General features: G+C 43.1%; 1 protein-coding gene across 2 annotated transcripts in view; it reads left to right on the top strand.

The window, feature by feature from the left end:
- The window catches only part of faf1 (Fas (TNFRSF6) associated factor 1), a 94,596-nt gene that overhangs the window by 19,445 nt on the left and 49,530 nt on the right, over positions 1-25,621 (top strand). For both annotated transcript variants that reach the window (XM_084185358.1, XM_084185357.1), the window contains exon 8: positions 12,154-12,240. In XM_084185358.1, the coding sequence (XP_084041484.1) occupies positions 12,154-12,240 (87 nt within the window). The remainder of the gene's footprint in view (positions 1-12,153; positions 12,241-25,621) is intronic.

The following is a 25,621-nucleotide window of genomic DNA, read 5'->3' as shown; positions in this document are numbered from 1 at the left end:
CCCATGGACTGACAGTGTCACTGAAATCCCTCTTTCTAATGAGATCCATGCCGGGGTACATGGCGTACTCAAGGAGTAGCCTCCTTTTGAAGTTTGAATCAAAAGTTCGTTAGGAATGTTGAGACTGCAATGACGTCTCTGACAGTCCCAAGGCAGAGAACAATCTGATTAAGAAAAAGGAAGATGATACTCAAATACCAATGTATCACCATTGTGGTGAAGTTATTTTCATGTTATTCTGCACATGTCAATGGCAGCATTTCCGCTACTGGTGACTCTAGCGATGCCAAAATGCCAGTGAGTGGTTATTGTTTCGGTCTCTCATAATTAGCCAAACTGCAGACAGACAGTATTGTTGTGTGGCGTTGGTGCATCAGTTAGATTGGTTTCATGGGTCCCAGCATCCCCTGCTCTCAGTGCTTCCGCCTGTATGGCGCTGGTGACCATTACTGTAATCAGCCTACTTGAAGGGTTTGTAATGGTGCTAATTGAAGAGATTAATACGGCAGCGGTGGAGTGGGGGCGGCCTCTCCCCTTCCTCAGGCAGATGGTTTTGATGAGCGCCCACTGTGAACCTTAAGTGTTTCTGCTGGGATTACAAACACTGAGGAGGGGTCCCTGTTGTGAGGGGGGGGGAAAGAAAGGAGGAAGAGGCTGGTAGCTTGGTGGGGGAGCTGGAAAGGGGACAAAGCGAATTCAAACAGGCCTCCATGTCCTCACGCAAGCTTGTCTTTAGGCATTCTGTTGCCTCAGAGAAAATGAGGCCAAGCACCTTTATCCCCCTGTACATCGATCTGTGGTTCAGTGCTTGTTGGGCACTTATTTACTGTTTGGTCAACGTTTATTGCACCAAAACGTGTAGAACATAAGGCAGAATGCAGGTGATGGTTAAAAAACTAGTGTGATCGCTACAGGTAGAAAACTGCAATTTCTATCGTCAAGTGCCAAGCCTAAAGAACATCAAAGGGTTTTGGAATACTTTACATAAAATGACATTCTTAAAAGTAGTGCAGGGAATTATGTAGTTTTGGTTGTCTATTAATTTACTTGCCAAGTAAAAGTTCTAACGTAAGGGATTGTATTGCAGTCATGATGGAGATCTGAAAGACCAAATAAGAAAGCAACAAAGAAGCAACACTATATTCAAAGATGCCGGCCGCTCCCTTTTGCCCATTCTGTCCCCAACCCGGCCACATATGGAGCCCACTGCAAACCATCTTTCTCCCCCTCATCCACTTTTGTCTTCGTTGAAGACTAGCCAATGGTCTCTGCTTGTGCATATTAATGGGGAGAGTCCTGTCCTCTTGTTTGTCTTTGCCAAAAGCTCTGGCTTTGCCTTGTGGCTCCCAGGGAACAGCTCCCCTCGCTCGCCACAGTTCGGCCTCGGGGCTTGGGCTCTGATTGGCATTCCCAGCCAAAATGTGGGGGTACGCTAAGCTGGAGAGCAAATGTTTGCCAGGAAAGTGGCGGGTAGAATAGGGGTGGCCGATGGGTCTGGAGTGTCCGTGACCAGACGAGTTGTCCGGGGGATTTCTCCAGCCCCTGTCGTTTCTACTCTGCAGCTGGAGAGATGAACGGAGGACAAAAAAGAAAGAGGGAGAGATGGAGAGGGAGAGACTGAAAGAAAGGCATCTGGTGCTGGAGAGCTTGTGACTGTTTAACGGCAACCTTTTCTTCTCTTTGATTGCGCTCCAGCCAAGGATTACTAGTACTTGGCATTAAGAATGATTAGATCATTAATGTTTCTGTGTATATCGCCCAAGCACTGTGATATCGAGTACATGCTGGTCTCAGCCTTAACAGCAGGGAAGGGGCTTTCTTTATGTTATTAACACTTTATTCCCCTGTAGCTCAGTTGGTAGAGCATGGCGCTTGCAACACCAGGGTTGTGGGTTCGTTTCCCACGGGGGGCCAGTATGAAAATGTATGCACTCATTAACTGTAAGTCGCTCTGGGTAAGAGTGTCTGCTAAATGACTAAAATGTAAATATGTGTAATTGCAGTGGATAATTCATTTTCAATCTATGTCCTGACAAAGTAGGCTATAGGCTACGTAAAATGACACAGCCTCAAAGGTATTTGTGACATTAAACTATTTTTTGCATTGTCTGCATCTCTTTTTACTGCTATTACCTTTTTAGGCACAGCCCTCTGGAAATTGCTCATACACAAAGGGGTTTAGGCTATTAGGCTACATGTTAAAGGTGCAATATGCAGAAGTCGCTCCGCCATTCCCTGGTTGCTAAAATTCTAATAGTTTGCCTAATTTCTGTTTGTGACAAAACAAGAAATGTCAAATGTAGAGAATCATTGTACCGTGTAAACTGCTGTGAAATATCTTGTCAATAACCAAAAATACTGTGTTTTCAGCTGTTTGAAGCTAGTGTACAAAACGTAAAGTAAAAGACGCAAATACGAAACTTAAGAATGGGAAACAAAGAAATAGTGCACAGAACTGATCTACCGCATCTTAGACTTGCTTTCAATGAGAATGACAGATCTATAACAACATTTCTATGTGAATTTGGTCGGGTCAACCAAAAAGTTACATATTGCAGCTTTAAGAAATAGTACAATGTGTCAAATTTTTATATTATGTAGTATAATATGTAACGATTCACCGATATGCATCGGTCCCCGATTCAAATGTTTAAGATACGACCGCATCGGTCCGCAGACGTTAAACCGTTCCAAATGTAGCATGCATCAGTCAGAAAATCAATTAAAATGTTACGAATCGCCGATTCACTAAAATGTTTTGCTCACATTACTTTCTTTCTACCTTCCGTAAATACCTAACATTTTGTGACAACTGATGCGTAAAGGGGTTACTTGTGTCAAACTAATCATGTAACTGTGTTGACAGTCATTGATCTACAAGTCATTTTGCATGCTGAACAACCCTAGGGAATATGTAGCCTAGTCAAACTGTACACTGTGCCCAGCTTCGCGAGCTGACCAACGTGAGGTAGGCGGCCTGTGACTGATCTTGCACATTCAGCATTCAAATGGTAAAATGGCTTGCGCGATATTAGGCTTTACTAGTTGAGTGACAACCTATGTAATTTGCTAGGTTATTGTTGTCTATGCGCTGTTGCAAATTGTGTTTTACCAGAATAAACGTAAGCTACCGGAGACGCAACTCTCATCTGGCTATACCTGCTGAACCTTATATACCTTATTTCCATTGTTCAGGTTCACCATCAGCAATAGTTTAGGTAGTTCTGCTTTAAACAATCAATGTATGTGGTCATTTTTAGATACACAGGGTAAAGTTAATAATTTAATAATGAAGAATCACTTTTGCGAAGCGCACTGCATGGCCAAAGCGGGAGGAGAAAAAAAGCTGGGGGTGAAATCCTAAATTGTGATATTCATTGGCTATGTCCTAGCTAATTTGTGAAGGATAAATATTGATATATTACTAGCTCAAACACTTGATTAGTGGGTGATTTCAGAACCAAAGTGGGGGGGACAAAAAACAGGCTACATTGCCACCCCCATGTGTTTGCTGTTTTTGATACCATTCCGACTCATTCCACTCCAGCCATTCCACTCCAGCCATTCCACTCCAGCCATTCCACTCCAGCCATTCCACTCCAGCCATTCCACTCCAGCCATTCCACTCCAGCCATTCCACTCCAGCCATTCCACTCCAGCCATTCCACTCCAGCCATTTCCACGAGCCCTTCCTCCCCAATTTAGGTGCCACCAACCTCGTGTGCTAATAATATGGTAAAGTCAGACCCGACTCAAGCTGCTCTCGAAATTGAATACAGTTCTCTGAAAGACAGGGGGCAGCATTAGACAGCACGGTTATCGGAGTGTGTCAATATCACTGGCCTTACTAGTAATGGGATGGGCTTTTTTGAAAACTTGATTGTATTATAGCGTTGGTCAGCAGTAGTAATAGTAGATTGCTTTGGTGAAAGCACAACTTTTCTACAGAGTTGGGTGATTGGGGGTTTTAATGAGATCTCTAATTGGAATGCCCAGCAAAAGGCTGTAGTACATAGAGGTGGCATGGTGAATAGTTAAAGGCCCAGTGTAGTCAAATTTGTTTAACAGCTGATGAAACCAACACAGTGTTTTATTAGATTTTTTATCAGTGTTATTTCCTGATTAGTTGCTGGTTGAAATTGCAATCTACACAAGACCTTCTAATCAGCAGATTTGCATGGCCGGGAGTTTCGGCTTGCCTGGTGACATCACCAGGCAGTAAATTGGTTAATAGACCAATAACATAGAGTTTCAAACCTCTCTGCCAAAAACAGCTAGTTTTCCGGTTTCCCCTCCCCACTCAGACCACTCCCAGACAGTCCTAGCAAAATTGTTGCTTGAGAAAGTGTTTTGCTAAAAGGCAATTTCTGTCAGTTTTAAATGGAAAACTATTACATTAAGGTACTTAATTGTTACCCAGAAATGATTTGATATTGATATAAAAAGGCTGAATTGGGCCTTTTTTAAATTTTGGTTCTATTTAGCCAGATATCAATACTAGAGCCGGACCGATAAATCGGTTGACCGATGTTATCGGCCGATATTAGCCTTTATCAGAAATATTTGTATCAGTCTTTATTCCTCAGATAAAGCTCAGATGTTCTATACATAGAATGAACAAATAAGCCTGCTCATTTGCAGTCATTTTTAAGTCACGATGTGAGAATTAGTGGGCATGGTGGTTTGATAGTGAGTAGCTTGCCGCAGCCAGCAACAGTGTATTTGAATAAGTAAATAATCAAAAGTACACTTCATCAAGTAAGCAGCCCTGTCCTCATCACATGCTCACTTGGTTAACGTTAGCTGGCTAGCTAGCTGGAAATGTATTGTAGTTAGGCTCTTTCTAGCCAGCAAAGTAGTTAGTCTAGCTAGCAAGCAATCAATCTGTGCTACTTATGTGCAACCACTGGACTGGCGCCAATGTAAACATTGACTCATCCTTGATACAAAAATAAAATGGGAAAATTGTTATTTTCTGAAACATGCAATCTGCAAAAAGCGAGACAGATCTGCGCTATCTATCATTCAGGCCATGTGCTTGCATTCATGATGAGAAGCGTGTTAGTTAGCTAGCTAGCTAGCTAGCTCAATTAGAACGTGTGACTAAAACCAGTGCAGCAAACATTTTCCTGCATGAATGTTTTCAGTTATCAGCGAATGACATTTGCAGTTGACTTGAAAATATATAGCTAATACAATTGTATTGAATGACAGTGTAATTTACATTATGGTTTCAGTAAGAAAACATTTTCGTAATGAACAGGTAGCATTTTGCCTGTCATAACAACAAAGATTGTTATAACTAACCCAAGATAGACCACAGCCTATCTTTTCCAATGGGAGCAAATTAATCATAGTCGGCAGAACAAGCAAGCAGAGCCTATTGGCGAGTTCTAGTATGTATTTGCATATTTCCGTTAGGGAATGACTACTCTGTGAAGTGCTTGTGTTAAATAATTAAATTCGTCCTTGCACTCCTTCTAAACAAAAACGTTTTAACCTTTGCCAAAGTAAAAAAAAAAAAGTCTACAAAACTTAGTCCACTCTGTTAGTAACAGAGTTTTGGAAACACAAAACAACTGTATTGAGATCAAACGTTTAATCGATGAGAAAATTAGCACAATGTCAGCCAAAATCCATGTCGCTCCATCTTCTCCCACTGCCGGCCATTGGGCTTCCTCTCACGACCATATTTGGTCGTGTGTGGAAACGCCAACCGGATACTTCACATTTATACATCGGGTGAAATATCTGGCTCATTGTTCTGTGTGATAACAAGCTCTCATTGCCAGGTTGCCTTAGTACATGACCTTTGACTGTTGTAAAGCGCTGTAGTGAATCTACTCTATACAAATGCTGATGCTGACATCTAGTGGTGACATTATGGACTGCATGTTACTGCATTTCACTGCATAGTTTGATCTTGTGAACAGTGCAGTTTCAGATTACTTTGAGATAAAGTTTAATTCATTCAGCCCTTGTTTATTAGTGTGCTTGTGGTGCTTCAGCTCAAACACTTATGCATTCTTATCCACTGCCATAGATTGACACATCTTTAAGTTGTATCTAAGAAGGTAAACTCAACAAGTGCTTTGTATTTATAGAGGATATAGTTGCTTTTTGGTGGGTATCATGTAAAACACAAATAACATTTCTTAAATAATATTTTTAATATTTAGTTAAGAAATCATAGTTTAGAGCAGTGGTCACCAACCTTTTCTTAGTCAAGATCACTTTCGCAGTCAAAAAGCAAGTCGAGATTTACAGCGCAGAATAATACATGTTTAAACGTGACTTAAAAAATGTAAAATTAGCCTAATAAAAACAGGTATGTAGGAATGAGGTTTGTGCAGTAGGCCTAATACATTATCACAACATTGGCTATATGCCTGACCTGCCAATATTGTTCTTCTCAGACCATATTATATTTCAAAACTCAAGCTTTGATAACAAAATTGATCAGTTGGTGTAGCACTTGCGAGGCATACCTGAGCATAAATTCGCTTTTTTTATTTTTACTGGACTGACATTTGATGGTCATGGTGCTTTCAAAACAACTGGGAACTCGGAAAAAACGAGGTCAAATCATGACATCAATGAACTTCAAGACGGAGTTGGATGATAGTTCAAAGCGATTTTCCCCATGGTTTTTTTCCAGAGTTCCCAGTTGTTGGCATTAGTCTCAGCAGAGGGAGATAGCAGCAGAGGATCCGCATCTCACGGTCCATGCTCTTGCCTTTCCTCCTGTAAGCCTGACCGGAGAGAGGGGACACTGTCTTCCACCTGAGGGCGAAACTCGAGTCACACCGCATCTGCCTCATGTGCCTCATTCATGTTGTTCCTATGACCAGAAATACTCCTTGGTATTAAAATACATGACGAGCTGCTAATATTAACAAGAACGTAGGGCTGTCGACAGGCCTAAATTAACACCCGCCACCTGCCAAATGCGGGTAGATTTTGGCATTGGCTGGTAAAATGTCTATTTCACCAGCCACTTTGGCGGGTGGTCAGGCCTCCACAGTGCGAGCATTTCACTCACATTTGTGAAATAAAATACTCAAGTATGATCACATTTCTAGTAAAATAAATGCTGCAGTAGCTGTTTTAAAAAGTATTTGTGCCGTTTTGTTTCATAGCTGGTAAATTAATATCACAAAGTCAAAGAACTACGAATCCTATAGCCTATTCCACCTACACTGTCTGGCTAGTGGCTGTGCGCACGTGAAGAGCTGAGTGAAGGATTCATTTTTAGAAGCGCTGCGCACAGGCATAAAAGTTGGTCTAATTTACTTGAAACGAACGTCTGCTGAAGTGAGACTGTCCTTGTTTCTTGGCTATTTAAATTGTTTTGTTCACAAGCTAGGTTGTTTTTCTATGTTTGGGTTTCAACTGCTAGTGCAGAGAAGACAAGGCTTCTTCTACTAGTCAGACTCAATCTCACAGGCACAAAAATGACTCGTGGCGCTACCACAGTATTTTAAAAAATGTAATCTGTGATATTTTGGTTAAAAGACTCCGTCACAAAAAATAAAATTAAACAATATACCACATTTACTTCTTACTGGTAATACATGTATTGTTTTAGAAACATTACAAAGCATGCTCATCAATGTTTTGTTGGTGTAATTTTAGCAGGCCAAAAATATTTTGGCTGGTAAGAAATCTGAGTGGCTGGTAGAATTGTATTTTTAATTTTTTAAGCTACCTGCCGCAGTGGCTGGTGGACCAAAAAGTAAATGTTTTGCCTTAGCTATTGATACACTTGGCTACTCATTCATTGCGGCTGCAGTGCGAGTGGGAGTAGAGAGAGGCGCGTTTTATGTTTTGACGACCTGTGGCTGGGGTCGTGGAAGCTGTAGGTAGGCACGGTGATTTGAGCTATCCGATTGACCAGCGCAGTAGGCATACTAGATTTAGCCACAGATCTCCCGGTCCGCCAGGTAGGCGAAGTATGTATTTTCAGACAAATGAAATGGTTCAAAATGGGAACACTGCCTACCCGTTGCGCAGGGCTTCTGAATCAATGCACCTACCGCCAACAGGGCTTCTGAATCAAGTGCACCTACCGCCAACAGGGCTTCTGAATCAAGTGCACCTACCGCCAACAGAGCAACACAAAAAAAAGGAGCGCAAGTCTTTAAGCCTTTATCGTTGGCATTCCTACAGAAATGTTTGGTGATCGACTAGGAAGGAAGGTGACCACTGATTTAGAGTATCAGTTAATCCTTTGGAGCACAATTTTGTAAAAAAATATTTCAAAATCAATAGCTAAAGTTATCCTGGTTTTATGTTGAAATTGATTTTAGGGCAGCTTCAGAGAGAATTAGCGAAGATGGTCGTTATAAGCAAACATGAACATCTTTCCCAACTCTCCCTTTATATTTTACTCATAGAAGTTTTGTTGAAACCATTACTTTGTTTGCATGTCAAATTTCAGTTGCTTGCAAATCATAAAATGTATAGATTCTTGGGTTTTAGTTTTTTTGTCTCTGCTTGAAGTTCTGTCTACTATGCTCATGTCAGAGGATGTGGATACAGAGAACTTTGGCAGATTGTTATGCGTTGAGTGAAATATCGGACTTAATAAACGTATACACAGAGTGTACAAAACATAAGGAACACCTTCCTAATATTGAGTTGTACACTTTTGCCCTCAGAACAGCCTTAATTCGTCGGCATGGACTCTACAAGGTGTTGAAAGCGTTCCACAGGGATGCTGGCCCATGTTGACTCCAATGCTTCCCACAGTTGTCAAGTTAGCTGGATGTCCTTTGGGTGAAGGACCATTCTTGATGCACACGGGAAAATGTTAAGCGTGGAAAAACCCAGCAGCGTTGCAGTTCTTGATACAAACCGGTGCGCCTGGCACATACTACCATACCCCGTTCAAAGGCACTTACAACTTGTGTCTTGTCCATTCACCCTCTGAATGGCACACATACACAATCCATGTCTTAAGGCTTAAAAATAATTATTTAACCAGTCTCCTCCCCTTCATCTACACTGATTTGAACTGGATCCAACAAGTGACATCAATAAGGGTTCATAGCTTTTACCTGGATTCACCTGGTAAGTCTGTCATGGAAAGAGCAGGTGTTCTTAATGTTTTGTGCTCTGAGTGTGTAGTATATAGCATTATGAGATTGGGCTGCTCTGATAGAGTAGGCCTGTTAAGGTGCTGTGGCCAGCCATCAGGACCTCTGTATGGGCGTTAGTTTGTTTCTCTGAGGCTGCTTTAATCTCTGACTGGAGACTCTTCATTACAGCTGGGCGCTAGTGTTTACGCCTGTCTGACGGTCAGCGCTCGGAGGAGAAATCACTGTAGCCCACTGGTCAAACACAGATATTACACTCTCTAATAACACTGGCCACCTGGCCTGACCCCACTCCACTTCATTAAAAAAAGGAACTGCATGTGTGTTTTAGACTTGCGTCCTGCTTCAGAGAAGAGAGAATTAGTTTTGAATATCATGACCCCATGTCAGCCGCCACCTTATGTACAGTGCATTCGGAAAGTATTCAGACCCCTTGACTTCTTCCATACTTTGTTACGTTAGTCTTATTCTAAAATTGATTTTTTTATGTCCCTCATCAATCTACATACAATACCCCATAATGACAAAGCAAAAACAGGTTTTTAGAAATTTTAGCAAATGTATTAACAATTTAAAAAAAAACTGAAATCACATTTACATAAGTATTCAGACCCTTTACCCAGTACTTTGTTGAAGAACCTTTGGCAGCAATTACAGCTTTGAGTCTTCTTGGGTATGATGTTACAAGCTTGTCACACCTGTATTTGGGGAGTTTCTCCCATTCCTCTCTGCAGATCCTCTCAAGCTCTGTCAGGTTGGATGGGGAGTGTCGCTGTATAGCTATTTTCAGGTCTCTCCAGAGATGTTCGATCAGGTTCAAGTCCGGGCTCTGGCTGGGCCACTCAAGGACGTTCAGAGACTTGTCCCGAAGCCACTCCTGCGTTGTCTTGGCTGTGTGCTTAGGGTCGTTGTCCTGTTGGAAGGTGAACCTTCGCCTCCAGTCTGAGGTCCTGAGTGCTCTGGAGCAGGTTTTTATCATGGATCTCTCTATACTTTGCTCCGTTCATCTTTCCCTCGATCCTGACTAGTCTCCCAGTCCCTGCCGCTGAAAAGCATCCCCACATCATGATTATGCCACCACCATGCTTCACCGTAGGGATGGTGCCAGGTTTCCTCCAGACGTGATGCTTGGCATTCAGGCCAAAGAGTTCAATCTTGGTTTAATCAGACCAGAGAATCTTGTTTCTCATGGTTCTTCTAAAGAGTCCTTTTAGGTGTCTTTTGGCAAACTCCAAGCGGGCTGTCGTGCCTTTTACTGAGGAGTGGCTTCCGTCTGGCCACTCTACCATAAATGCCTGATTGGTGGAGTGCTGCAAAGATGGTTGTCCTTCTGGAAGGTTCTCCCATCTCCAGAAAGGAACTCTGGGGCTCTGTCAGAGTGACCAAGGCCCTTCTCCCCTGATTGCTCAGTTTGGCTGGCCGGCCAGCTCTAGGAACAGTCTTGGTGGTTCTTAACTTCTTCCATTTAAGAATGATGGAGGCCACTGTGTTCTTGGCGACCTTCCATGCTGCAGAAATGTTTTGGGACCCTTCCCCAGATCTGTGCCTCGACACAATCCTGTCTCGGAGCTCTACGGACAATTCCTTCGACCTCATGGCTTGGTTTTTGCTCTGACATACACTGTCAACTGTGGGACCTTTATATAGACAGGTGTGTGCCTTTCCAAATCATGTCCAATCAATTGAATTTACCACAGGTAGACTCCAATCAAGTTTTAGAAACATCTCAAGGATGATCAATGGAAACAGGATGCACCTGAGCTCAATTTCAAGTCTCATACCAGAGGGTCTGGTGTTTCTGTTTTTGAAATTTTATAAATTTGCAAACATTTCTAAAAACCTGTTTTCACTTTGTCATTATAGGGTATTGGGTGTAGATTGATGAGAAAATTAATATTTAATCAATTTTAAGAATAAGGCTGTAATGTAACAAAATGTGGAAAAAGTCAAGGGGTCTGAATACTTTCCGAATGCACTGTATAAACTTTTACCAATGCAGTTTCAGGCCGGTCTGCTTCTTACCAGGTGACCACGCCAACAAAAACACTCTTGTCTGCAAATTATTATTTTTTCAATATGGAAAAGAACTCCACTGAGGGATGTTTGCTCCTCAATCATTTCTGTAATGGTAGTAGATGTTGGGGCTCTGTCTTGTACCTCATTAACCAGCCTTTTGGTTTAGATCAACTTGATATTAGCAGATTGGTCCGAAAATGGTATACAGGCTCATTTGAAAGTGAGCGAAAGTTCACACACTCCCCATAGACCAGTGTGAGCTCTGCATGCTTTGCTTGGCATCCTCTGTTTTTGTAACGTTCTTGGAGTTTCCACCTCTATGGGCACGAGCCCTCGGTCTCACCAAAGATACATCTCCCTCCGAGTGTTGTAGGGAGGATTTGGCTGTGTGTGGAGGGAGCTTTCCACCACAATGGCCAGTTTGCTCAACATCAGTATCTACCACCGCAGGGTAGTGCATTCTGCGGGCGTAATGCGCTAGAATCCAGCGCCCGACACGCTCAGACGACGCCTGCTTTGATCACCCTCTGCCGCCGCACATCAGGCTGGCGTTGGGCTTTAAACCAACAGGCCAGGGACGGCGGAGCGTGTCGCTCGGGGACGCTGCTAACTGTTTAAAAGCACGGAATGTTATTAAGTGCAAATACACCGCGCATGAGTGGGAGAAGAGAAATACTGTTCATTTCAGAGCGTGGTTCTGTTGTTCCTGGGCATTAAGCGAGGCATCCGCAGAATGCAGATAATGCAGATAACACTGGCTCTTTCTCTGTCCAATGTGCCCTCCCTCCATCTTTGTTATTCCCTGTGATGCTAAAGTGTGTGGCTATCTCTTGGTCTCCTGTGAAGGAGGTGTGGAAAGGAACTATCAAAACTATGCCCACAGCACACACTGATGTTTTGTCTATTTCATGATGCGTTTACTGTTTTTATGGTCTGGTACAGCCTACTTACGGATTTGCAGTTAGAATTATTTCCTTCAGGATGTTTGATAAACCTGAAATGATTGATTTCATAATTATTTGCCATTGTCATTTTTCAGGTGAAGAGGAATATTTCAGACCTGACAAACATCCCAGTGCGACACCAACAATGGGAGGGCTGGCCTGCTTCGGCATCTGATGATTCAGTAAGGAACAAAAATACACCAACATGTCTCTTGGGCTTGGGAACACCAATGTTGTCTTTGGCCCTTATAGCTGTTGTTCACCGGCATGAGGAAAATGTGTTACCATGTTTTCATTGCAGAATATATCTCGTCAAGGATGCTCTTCTAACTGGCCCATTTGACATGCAGGTCTTTATCTGCTCAGCGGTTGATTAAAGGTTCAAGGCCCAGTTAGTTTATTCCATGAAGGCTAGACAAAAGTCTATTATTTTACAATATGTAGTGGATCCCAATTGAGAGAAACTGTTCAATGTTTTCAATGCTGAAACCATCTTCCCAGATGTTGAAACTAATTAAGATGTCAAAGACTGTCCCCCATGTCCTTCTGTCTGTGGACATTAAAGCTCACGTCATTGAGTGTCACTGACCTCTCCCGCCCGGGGTCATGGTTCCCAGCCATTCAGCTGAACTTAGTCAAAGTGCTCAGAAGCATCCTCACACGAAGCCCTGAGGAACCCCCCCCCCCCCCCCCCCCCTCTTTTATTTGACAGCTTAGGCCTATATGTTCCCATGCTAATTGTGTGGATGGTAATGCAACTGGGCTGTTGTGCACACATTTTGTTGGTCCCTTAAATGTTTTCTTTGCTGTTTGAATTATAATTATAATAACATTTCTGTTTTAGATATATTAGTACGGAGTGCGGTAACCTGTTCTATAAATGTTTTGTGGTTCAGATGGGAACTCTCTCTTTTCCCATCTACATTCAAATATTCACTTTGATGAATTGATTAAAAATAACTGCACCTTTTGTTGTTTAGTTTTAAGTGAAGCTTTTAGGACTTGCTTGGTTGCTCTCTTGTGAAAGCAAATAGGCCTACATTGCAACCATGTATTTTCCTGAAAGACTGAGACAAAAGGTTCTACTTCCTTTTTGTTCCAAATTGTTTGCTCTTTGTGTCCTAAAGCTAAACACTGTGGCCAAACGCAACCTCTTAAATGACAAACTCTATACAACATATATACACTGAGTGTACGAAACATTAGGAACACCTTCATAATATTGAGTTGCAACCCTTTTTGCCCTCAACAGCCTCAATTCGATGGGGCATGTAGTCTACAAGGTGTCGGAAGCATTCCACAGGGATGCTGGCCCATGTTGACTCCAATGCGTCCCGCAGTTGTGTCAAGTTGGCTGGATGTTCTTTCGGTGGTGGACCATTCTTGAGACACGGGAAACTGTTGAGCGTGAAAAACCCACCAGCGTTGCAGTTCTTGACACAAACCGGTGCGCCTGGCATCTACTGCCATACCCATTGAAAGGCACTTAAATATTTTGTCTTGCCTGTTCACCCTCTGAATGGCACACATACACAATCCATGTCTCAATCATTTCAAGGTTGAAAAATACTTATTTAACCTGTCTCCTCCCCTTCATCTACACTGATTTTAAAGTGGATTTAACAAGTGACATCAATAAGGGATCATACGTTTTACCTGGATTCACCTGGTCAGTCTTTCATTGGAAGATAATGTTTTGTACACAGTGTATTTTAATTGTTATCCATTTCTTTCATTAGACGGGCACCAAGAACTCTAGCTGAGAGATCAAGTCCAATCTGAAACCACAGTAAATTGTACAATATCACTTCACACCCACAGCCCTTTGAGTCCACAAATGTTCTGTTTCCAGAATATGAGTGAGGCTGCTTATCAATGAGCCTTGGCTCGACCAAAGCGCTAAGGTAGCTTGGGGATGACTAGAAAGTGGGTGTATGTCATAGGCGTGTGCCTGGCCATAGCCTGGCTAAGGCGGCTCACTGCTCCCATGTTTCCTGGGAGGAGATATTGAAAGCCTTGACTGCAATAATGGCCCTCTCCAGACCCTTATTGAAATGTCTCTCTGAGCATTACAGAGAAAAGCCCTTGCATGCCAGCCTGGCTGTTTCATTGCATATCTCATTAACCCTGCCTCATCTCTAGAGATTTGTACCAATAAACATGGCAGACATGGCTTCAAATGACATTTTCAAGGAGTCAGAATCGTTGACTACTACTCACCTCTGCTTTCATTATTCTCAGCATATGCTCTCACTTATTGTTTAGTAGTGGGGGGGGGGGGGGCAGAATTCCCTTTTAACGTGTAATAATTTTATGTTTATTCAATTTGGATATCAATATTGTTCAAACCAAGAGGTTTTATTGATACCCGTCCGTTTTATAATTAAAGACCCAATACCTGTTGCAATATCAGAAATTATTGCGTGAATGTGGAGCAAAAAAATTCTGCCACAGATAAACACCTACATGTTGTTAGATAACAGCCGTTATATTGGTGAAGGCATAGTAGTGTACTGTACACTGCTGAAGCAGCTCTCTGGAGTTAAAGATCATTTCACAAGCTCAGCTGGGCACCACCTCTGCCAGCCACTCCAACCCACACAGCCTTTTGGCAACCAATTGCCAAGAGTCTCTTTCATTTTGATCCTTGTGGATGTTGAAAATCTAGTTTTTTTTTTTTTTTGTACATGAAAGTAAATCGGGTAGGAGCTTACTTGTGGAGAAACGAGTTATTTATTTCCGTACTTCACTTCCTTGATACTGTGCCTTCATTGTGCATTGAGCCACAAAGGGTTAGCCTACATATAATTGAAATCAGAGCAGGACGAAACATCTCTTGTTTTGGTTGGCAATGTGATTCAGTGAGGTAACTTGATATTTCAAATGAAAAGGAAGTGAAATATAAACATAGCGGGTAAAGGGAAATGCAAGCAACCTGGCCACAGAAACGAGAGAGTGATGCTCATTTGGCATTATTTTTTTATATTTTTTTTATTTAACTAGGCAAGTCAGTTAAGAACTAATTCTTATTTACAATGACGGCCAAACCCGGACGACGCTGGGCCAATTGTAGGCCTATATCCATGGTGCCTTAGATTATGATGAAGCTGATGCTCAAAACAAAGATGTTTGTGATTGGCTGGGATGAAAAAACGATAAAGGCACATTATGAGCAAACAGTTGTTCCTTGAGGTAAAGGGCCATTGACCACCTTGTGTGAAAGATGATATATATTTTTGGGGGGGTTGTATTTATTTTTACCCCTTTTTCTCCCCAATTTCGTGGTATCCAATTGGTAGTTACAGTCTTGTCCCATCGCTTCAACTCCCGTACGGACTCGGGAGAGGCGACGGTCGAGAGCCGTGCGTCCTCCGAAACACAACCCAACCGAGCCGCACTGCTTCTTGACACAATACCCGCTTAACCCGGTCGCGGCCGGCTGCAACAGAGCCTGGACTCGAACCAGGATCTCTAGTGGCGCAGCTAGCACTGCGATGCAGTGCCTTAGACCACTGCGCCACTCGGGAGGCCCTCGGTGTGAAAGATGATTGATCTGTTGTGAGACCTCCTTATTACAATCTCCTTCCTCAACATCTTTGAGAAAACAAGCCGAGCCAGGCGGTAGGCGCTCTGGACATTCTGATTGACAGGGCGATCCTGCACCTGTGGGAGTGATTGACAGACAGTGGGACATCCTTATTAGACTCTCTTGTTTTCTCTGCTGCCATAATTGCTGACATTTATCCAGTGTTTCATGGTGTTTGCTAATGTATTAATGCAGCCACTCTCAGAGGGCTCTGGGCCCGGCTCCGAGCCTCCCGGCTTTTAATGGATTCTCAAGTTGACAGGCCCGTGCAGGCTTATTGGGGCCTGCTGGTTGCCGTAGCGACAGGGCTCAGTGATAAGCTGAGAGAGAGACCCCTGTGTGATTGCTGTCTTTAGGTGACATTCAGTGGGCCCAGACTTTGTGAGGAGGACATACGCTCTATGGAGGAGAGACTATGTAGGCTGTCTATCCGTCTCCCTCTGACCAAATACATTTGCTAATGCTACTTTGAGTCGGGTAAAAGTAAGGCGGTCCGGTACGGCGTCCCAGCAAAATAAATAGTGGGGGTATGCCGTACCAGTAAAACATGAGCCTATCACCATTTTTCAAACAAAATGTCAAGAAAACTATAGGCTATTACATAGGGGTGTAACGATTCGTTTTAACAACGATTCGATTTGTATCACGATTCGTGGTTGTCGATACGATTCAAGGACAATATTGGTTCATTTAGAACGATACGATCCGAAATGATTCAGTGACTTGAAATCGATTCAGTAACCTTTTAGCCAAAAATTCAACCAGTGTGACTGAAATAAATACCTGGATACTGGACAGTGCAGGTGAAGTTTCCTAGATTCCTGTTTCTTGTAAGGACCGCAATGGTGGCTTGATAATTTCTCGCTCGTCGGCTTCTCCTGTGTCGTCAGCCATGCTATGTTTTGTTGTCTTTGCGCCTTTGCGCTGCTGCTGGCGCGGGGCGATGACGTCACGGATAGGCAGACTGAATCGAGTAATGTTTAAAGCCTTTATCATTAAAAGTGCTAAGAAAAAACATCCATATAAAGTCTGACGTGCTTAAATCCAATGGGTTATTTCCTAGTATCGATACAATCGATTTATTACATTTTAAAACGATGTTAGATTGATATATGTTGTCCAAAAGGCCAACTCGCCGAGCACAGATCGATGTAGTTGGATCATAGGAATATAAATCGATACATCGATGTAGTAGATGGATCGTTACACCCCTACTATTACACCATTATTTATCATTAGTTTATGTCAGAGGCATGAAAAATGAACGAATGGACTTAGCCTACGCGCCACATTTTGCCAAGGCAGAGATGAGTGGCCGACACGAGACGTGCGCGGACAGCAGTGGACGCATAAATTCTGGCCTAATGATGCCAAATGTCATGACACTTTTTGGTGTTTTGTGTAACAGATGTCTCTTTCCATTCACCACTGTTTAGAGGATGGAAAAATGTTGCAAGTGAATGAACGTGTGCTGGTAGCCTAGTAAATGAGCCCTTTGAAGTAATTGTTTGACAATCAGATGAGAACATGACTGGTTGTGTTTGCCACAATAAAAGGTAATAAGTTGTAAAAGTTCAATGAGAAATCTTTACGACTAGGCTAACATAGATCCTATTGAATGAATAGGGATTCTGTATGTAATTCTATGATAATGCCCATAGGCCCAAAAAAATTTGGGCATGCTCGTGCACGCATAAAGCTAATGTTCCTCATTAGCTTGGCCACTTCTTGGATCTTCTGGTCTGTGAGCATAGTGGTAGGGAAGTGACAATTATGGAATTTGGAGTAATGTGGGAAATGGCCACATTCTCTTTTTTATATTATTTTTATTTTGTATAAATGTTTTGAGCTTGTAATGCACCTTCTCCTAAAAGGAAAGTATTAAGAAGTTTATGATGATTTGTTTAAGTTCACGGTTATTTTCCATGATTGTCGGTTACACGATTAGACGATAATTGTGCCAGCTCTACATGGTGGTAAAACACCCCGCTGTTGATCCAGCAGCAGACAGGCATTCCTTTCCCACTGTGACTCTGTGGAGAAGCCGGTGATCAGAGTTGCCTGTGTGAACCTCACACACTTGGTGCAGGACCCCTGATCCTAATCAGGAGTGACATATCTGCAGCAGGCAAGGAGGAACCTGAAAAGGGACCAACAGGTGTTTAGGGTGGGGCTTCTTTCTTCTTTTTCTTCTCTTCTCCTCCGTCTTTATTTTCTCTTTCTCAGGCTCTGTTGTCCCCCTTCATCAAAGAGTTGTTGAACAAGGTGCAATTGGGGCTCTGGGTGCCGTCAGTGCAGCTGTCAGTGGTAATTATCTCACTCACAGCCAGAGACCTAATCCAAACACTGCCTGAAAAAAAGAAACAGAAAGAGAATAAGAGAAAGAGGGAGAGAGGGAAAGAAAGAGAGGCAGTGAGGGGGGCTGAGAGAGAATTATTTCCCTGCATTGCTCCCCAATGCTTAGAACCTTCAATGCAAGTGTTAATTAAAAGAATCCAAAAAAGAGGAGCTTGTTCATTGTGTAAGGATGGAAGAGAAGGTCAGTGTGGGAGGGGTTAACCTCTCCCCTATGCCCCGCGGCGTTCCGCCACAGAGCTGTGGAGCTGCACTTGTCCCGCAGCATCAGGGTCAAAGCTTGGCTTGGGTGAGCGCTCAACTTTATTTCTTTTTTTCGGCACACATGTCATCCCTCCCCTCAAGGTCCCCCATTGGCAGGGGAAGTGATCAACTTTATTTATACACATATTAGGGCCTTGGAGGAGGAAAGCCTCTTATTGTCAAGGGGGTCCACTCGGCTGCTGTTCAATTCTCACGTTTGATTGCCACTCGATTGTCGAGGCTAGAGAAAAGAGCATGGCATTCCTTCACATCTCAAAGCCCTCGTCTCTGTCCTGCTCAAAGGGTCAGCCTCTCAATCCCCTGTGCCGATCATTTTTTAACAGCACTTGGCTTTCTATGATCCGTTGTTTGGAAATGTGCTCTTTCAAACCAACAAAGTGTGGCAACCTGATTCAATTTACAGTCAAGGAGATTTCCATCCAATTCCTTTTAAAAATTAATAGAATCAACTTGGCTAATAAGAAAATATATTTTTTACGCTGATCGTAACTTTTTTTTAACATAATGTCTCCGACATAATTTCCTATGACCATAAACAGCTTCTTGACATCAGAACAGCAGTCTCTATCCTTGATTTGGATGAATATTTCTACTTCGGACCAGGCCCTAATATCCGGGACTAGAAAGAGGAAGTGACGGCGCAAAAGAGGCAGACAAGCCGGCATCCTGACTAAACTACGTCGGTGACAAATAGACCGCCATTGCCTTCTGTTCTATTGTCGAAAGTGCAGACAATGGCGAACAAACTGGATGAGCTCTGTTCGAGACTATACTATCAACAGGACCTGAAACTGTGATATTCTGTCGTGGCTGAACAAGGACATGGATAATATACATCTCGCTGGTTTTTCTATGCATTGTCAAGACCGGACAGCAGACCTGGGTAAGACGAAGGGAGGAGGGGTGTGTCTTTGTTAACAACAGCTGGTGCGCAAACTCTAAGGAAGTCTCAAGTTTCACCGGCTTCATTAATAAGTGCATCGACGTCGTCGTCCCTACAGTGACCGTACGTACTCCAACCAGAGGCTATGGATTACAGGCAACATCCGCAATGAGCTGAAGGCTAGAGCTGCCGCCTTCAATGAGCGGGACATTAATTTGAACGCTTATAAGAAATCCTGCTACGACCTCCGACAAGCCATCAAACAGGCAAAGCGTCAACACAGGACTAAGATCGAATCCTGCTACGCCGCCGCTGATACTCGACGGATGTGACAGTTCTTGCAAAGTTTCACGGATTACAAAGGGAAACCCAGCCGTGAGCTGCTCAGTGACGCAAGTCTACCAGACAAGCTAAATGCCTTCTATGCTCTCTTCAAGGCAAGCAACACTGCACCATGCATGAGAGAGCACCAGCTGTTCCGGACGAACGTGTGCTCTCGCTTTCTGTAGCTGATGTGAGTAAGACCTTTTCAAACAGGTCAAAAGACGGAATACCAGGACGCGTACTCCGAGCATGCACTGACCAGCTGGCAAGTTTCTAAACTGACATTTTCTACCTCTCCCTGATCCGGTCTGTAATGCCAACTTGTTTTAAGCAGAAGTTTGCATTACAGACTGGGTCAGGTATAGGTTGAAAATGTATGTTTCTAAACTTGCCAGCTGGTCAGTGCATGCTCGGAGTAGTCCCCGTGCCCAAGAACGCCAAGGTAACCTGCCTAAATTATTGTCGTCCTGTAGCACTCACTTCCATAGCCATGAAATGTTTTGAAAGGCTGGTCATGGCTCACATCAACACCATAATACCTGACACCCTGGACCCACTCCAATTCGCATACTGCACCAACAGATCCACAGATGACACAATCTCTATTGCACTCCACACTGCCCTCACCCACCTGGACAAATGAAATACCTATGTAAGAATGCTGTTCATTGACTACAACTCAGCATTCAACACCATAGCCCCTCCAAGCTCATCACCAAGCTCAGGACCCTGGGACTGAACACCTCCTTGCAACTGGATCCTGGACTTTCTGAAGGGTCACCCCCAGGCGGTGAGGGTTGAGCAACAACACATCCTCCACGCTGACCATCAACACGGAGGTCCCTCAGGGGTGTGTGCTTAGTCCCCTCCTGTACTCCCTGTTCACCCACGACTGTGTGGCCGCTCACAACTCGAACAACATACATTTTGCTGACGGCATGACGGTGGTAGGACTGATCATCGGCGAAGATGAGACAGGCTATAGGGAGGAGGTCAGAGACCTGGCAGTGTGGGGCTAGGACAACAACCTCTCCCTCAACTTCAGCAAGACAAAGGAGCTGATTGTGGACTACAGGAAACTGAGGGGCGAGCACGCCCCCATCCACATCGATGAGGCTGTTTAGTGGAGCGGGTCGAGCGCTTCATGTTCCTCTGTCTCCACAGCTGGCCCAGAACAGAGCTGCATGTCTTGCTCTTTATTGTAATCAGAGTGCTAATATAAATACTATGCATGCCAGTCTCTCTTGGTTAAGAGTTGAGGAGAGACTGACTGCATCACATCTTCTTTTATAAGAAACATTGTGTTAAATCCCAAATAGTTTGCATAGTCAACTTACACACAGCTCTGACACACACACTTACCATACCAGACATGCCACCAGGGGTCTTTTCACAGTTCCGAAATCCAGAACAAATTCAAGAAAGCGTACAGTACTATATAGAGCCATTATTGCATGGAATTCCGTTCCCCATCTCATATTGCTCAAATGAAAAGCAAACCTGGTTAAAAAAAACTGATAAAGCAACACCTCACGGCACAACGCCTCTCCCCATTGACCTAGATAGTTTGTGTGTATGTATTGATATGTAGGCTACGTGTGTGTGCCTTTTATAATGTAGTTCTGTCCTTGAGCTGTTGTCTATTAATGTTCTGTATTATGTCATGTCTTGTGTGGACCCCAGGAAGAGCAGCTGCTGCTTTTGCAACAGCTAATGGGGATCCTAATAAAAAAAGAATAAGCAAAATACACCACTAAGGAATTAACATGGTCCACACACTCACACAGTTGTCAAGAGGACACGAAAGCGCTTCTTCCCCCTCAGCAGGCTAAAAAGATTTGGCATGGGTGTTCATTTTTTATTATTATATATATTTTTTTTTTCACCCCAATTTCGTCATATCCAATTACGATCTTGTCTCATCACTGCAACTCCCCAATGGGCTCGGGAGAGGTGAAGGTCATGCGTCCTCCAAAACATGACCCACCAAACCGCGCTCCTTAACACCCGCCAGCTTAACCTGGAAGCCAGCCGCACCAATGTGTCGGAGGAAACACTGTTCAACTGACGACCGAAGTCAGCCTGCAGGTGCCCAGCCTGACACAAGGAGTCGCTAGAGCGCGATGAGCCAAGTAAAATCTTGACTGGTTGCATCACCGCCTGATACGGCAACTGGGGCCGAGCTCCCTGCCATCCAGGACCTCTATACCAGGCGGTGAGAGAAAGGCCCCACAAATTGTCCAACTCCAGCCAACCAGGCCATAGTCTGTTCTCTCTGCTACCGCAGGACACTGAACCAACAGGACCCTGAACAGCTTCTACCCCCAAGCCGTAAGACTGCGAAATTGTTAGCCAAATGGCTACTTGACCATTTGCATTGACACTTTTTGCAATAACTCTTTTGACTCATATATGCTGCTGCTACATTTTATTATCTATCCTGTTGCTTAGTCACTTTACCCCTACCTACAGTTGAAGTCGGAAGTTTACATACACCTTAGCCAAATACATTTAAACTCAGTTTTTAACAATTCCTGACATTTAATCCTAGTAACAAATCAATCAATCAATCAATTTTATTTTATATAGCCCTTCGTACATCAGCTAATATCTCGAAGTGCTGTACAGAAACCCAGCCTAAAACCCCAAACAGCTAGTAATGCAGGTGTAGAAGCACGGTGGCTAGGAAAAACTCCCTACAAATCCCTGTTTTAGGATGACATCAAGTGACCTACAAAAAGAATAGCAAACGGTAGCTGTGGTGAAGTGCACGGCGAGGACGGTTCGAAACAGGCTCCTAGGGGCAGGGCTGAAGTCGTACCAAGCTAGAAAAAAGCCCTTCATCAATGAGAAGCAAAGAAGAGCCAGGCTGAGGTTTGCAAAAGACAATAAGGATTGGACCGTAGAGGACTGGAGTAAGGTCATCTTCTCTGATGAGTCCAATTTTCAGCTTTGCCCAACACCTGGTCGTCTAATGGTTAGACGGAGACCTGGAGAGGCCTACAAGCAACAGTGTCTCACACCCACTGTGAAATTTGGTGGAGGATCAGTGATGATCTGGGGGTGCTTCAGCAAGGCTGGAATCGGGCAGATTTTTCTTTGTGAAGGACGCATGAATCAAGCCACGTACAAGGTTGTCCTGGAAGAACACTTGCTTCCTTTTGCTCTGACATTGTTCCCCAACTCTGAGGATTGGTTTTTCCAGCAGGACAATGCGCCATGCCACACAGCCAGGTCAATCAAGGTGTGGATGGAAGACCACCAGATCAAGACCCTGTCATGGCCAGCCCAATATCCAGACCTGAACTCCATTGAAAACTTCTGGAAGAGGAAGATGGATGGTCACAAGCCATCAAACAAAGCCGAGCTGCTTGAATTTTTGCGCCAGAAGTGGCATAAAGTCACCCAACATCAATGTGAAAGACTGGTGGAGAGCATGCCAAGACGCATGAAAGCTGTGATTGAAAATCAGGGTTATTCCACCAAATATTGATTTCTGAACTCTTCCTAAGTTAAAACATTAGTATTGTGTTGTTTAAAAATGAACATGAACTTATTTTCTTTGCATTATTCGAGGTCTGACAACACTGCATCTTTTTTGTTATTTTGACCAGTTGTCATTTTCTGCAAATAAATGCTCTAAATTATTTTTACCCAAATACATACCTATAAATAGTAAAACCAGAGAAAATTATAATTTTGCAGTGGTCTCTTAATGTTTTCCGCAGCTATACATACATACATGCATACATACATATACACACACAGTGGGGAGAACAAGTATTTGATACACTGCCGATTTTGCAGGTTTTCCTACTTACAAAGCATGTAGAGGTCTGTAATTTTTATCATAGGTACACTTCAACTGTGAGAGACAAATCACATTGTATGATTTTTAAGTAATTAATTTGCATTTTATTGCATGACATAAGTATTTGATACATCAGAAAAGCAGAACTTAATATTTGGTACAGAAACCTTTTGTTTGCAATTACAGAGATCATACGTTTCCTGTAGGTCTTGACCAGGTTTGCACACACTGCAGCAGGGATTTTGGCCCACTCCTCCATACAGACCTTTTCCAGATCCTTCAGGTTTCGGGGCTGTCGCTGGGCAATACAGACTTTCAGCTCCCTCCAAAGATTTTCTATTGGGTTCAGGTCTGGAGACTGGCTAGGCCACTCCAGGACCTTGAGATGCTTCTTACAGAGCCACTCCTTAGTTGCCCTGGCTGTGTGTTTCGGGTCGTCATGCTGGAAGACCCCCCCAGCCACGACCCATTTTCAATGCTCTTACTGAGGGAAGGAGGTTGTTGGCCAAGATCTTGCGATGCATGGCCCCATCCATCCTCCCCTCAATACGGTGCAGTCGTCCTGTCCCCTTTGCAGAAAAGCATCCCCAAAGAATGATGTTTCCACCTCCATGCTTCACGGTTGGGATGGTGTTCTTGGGGTTGTACTCATCCTTCTTCTTCCTCCAAACACGGCGAGTGGAGTTTAGACCAAAAAGCTCTATTTTTGTCTCATCAGACCACATGACCTTCTCCCATTCCTCCTCTGGATCATCCATATGGTCATTGGCAAACTTCAGACGGGCCTGGACATGCGCTGGCTTGAGCAGGGGGACCTTGCGTGCGCTGCAGGATTTTAATCCATGACTGCGTAGTGTGTTACTAATGGTTTTCTTTGAGACTGTGGTCCCAGCTCTCTTCAGGTCATTGACCAGGTCCTGCCGTGTAGTTCTGGGCTGATCCCTCACCTTCCTCATGATCATTGATGCCCCACGAGGTGAGATCTTGCATGGAGCAATTTTATCCCTGATGTCCTTACACAGCTCTCTGGTCTTGGCCATTGTGGAGAGGTTGGAGTCTGTTTGATTCAGTGTGTGGACAGGTGTCTTTTATACAGGTAACGAGTTCAAACAGGTGCAGTTAATACAGGTAATGAGTGGAGAACAGGAGGGCTTCTTAAAGAAAAACTAACAGGTCTGTGAGAGCTGGAATTCTTACTGGTTGGTAGGTGATCAAATACTTATGTCATGCAATAAAATGCAAATTAATTACTTAAAAATCATACAATGTGATTTTCTGGATTTTTGTTTTAGATTCAGTCTCTCACAGTTGAAGTGTACCTATGATAAAAATTACAGACCTCTACATGCTTTGTAAGTAGGAAAACCTGCAAAATCGGCAGTGTATCAAATACTTGTTCTCCCCACTGTGTGTGTGTGTGTGTGTGTGTGTGTATATGTATGTATGTATGTATGTATGTATGTATATATATATATATATATATATATATATATATATATATATATGTATATGTATATATATATATATATATATATATATATATATATATATATATATATATATATATATATATATATATATATATATATATATAATACATTCCAATATTGAGCTATATACTAATACAATTGCTCAGCGAAATACATTTTGTTTAACAATTAATAAAAACATTTCTCAAAAAGGTAGGTTAGAATTATTCCAGATCCTTGATATCCTTCGTCTTCGCTTATGGACTGCCCTCTTCAAATAAATCCACAGGTTTTCAATGGGTTTCAAGTCCGGAGACTGAGATTATGATATTATATAATAATATAATATGCCATTTAGCAGACGCTTTTATCCAAAGCGACTTACAGTCATGTGTGCATACATTTTTACGTATGGCCGTTTCAAAATGTTGATTTTGTGGCCAATTAACCTTTTCTTTGTTGATTTTGATGTGTGCTTGGGGTTATTGTCTTGCTGGAAGATCCACTTGCAGCCAAGTTTCAGACTCCCTCCCAACGTGTTCTCCTAATCATAAAAATAAATAAATTAAAGGCTTAGTGCCATTATCCTCACAAGGGCCTCCTGTAGCTCAATTGGTAGAGCATGGCGCTTGCAACGCCAGGGTTGTGGGTTCGATTCCCACGGGGGGCCAGTATGAAAAATGTATGCACTCACTAACTGTAAGTTGCTCTGGATAAGAGCGTCTGCTAAATGACTAAAATGTAAAAAAAATGTAATGTGTTGAAAGGTAATTTTTGCTTCTCTTTGTCAAGTGTCAATAATTTCGGACCCCACTGTATATTTATACTGAACAAATGCACTATATATACAAGTATGTGGACACTCCTTCAA

The sequence above is a fragment of the Coregonus lavaretus genome (assembly GCF_964263955.1).
Source record: "Coregonus lavaretus genome assembly, chromosome: 21".
Classification (NCBI taxonomy): domain Eukaryota; kingdom Metazoa; phylum Chordata; class Actinopteri; order Salmoniformes; family Salmonidae; genus Coregonus; species Coregonus lavaretus.
Note: the sequence above shows the minus strand (reverse complement) of the source record. Positions and strands in the feature narration are given on the sequence as shown.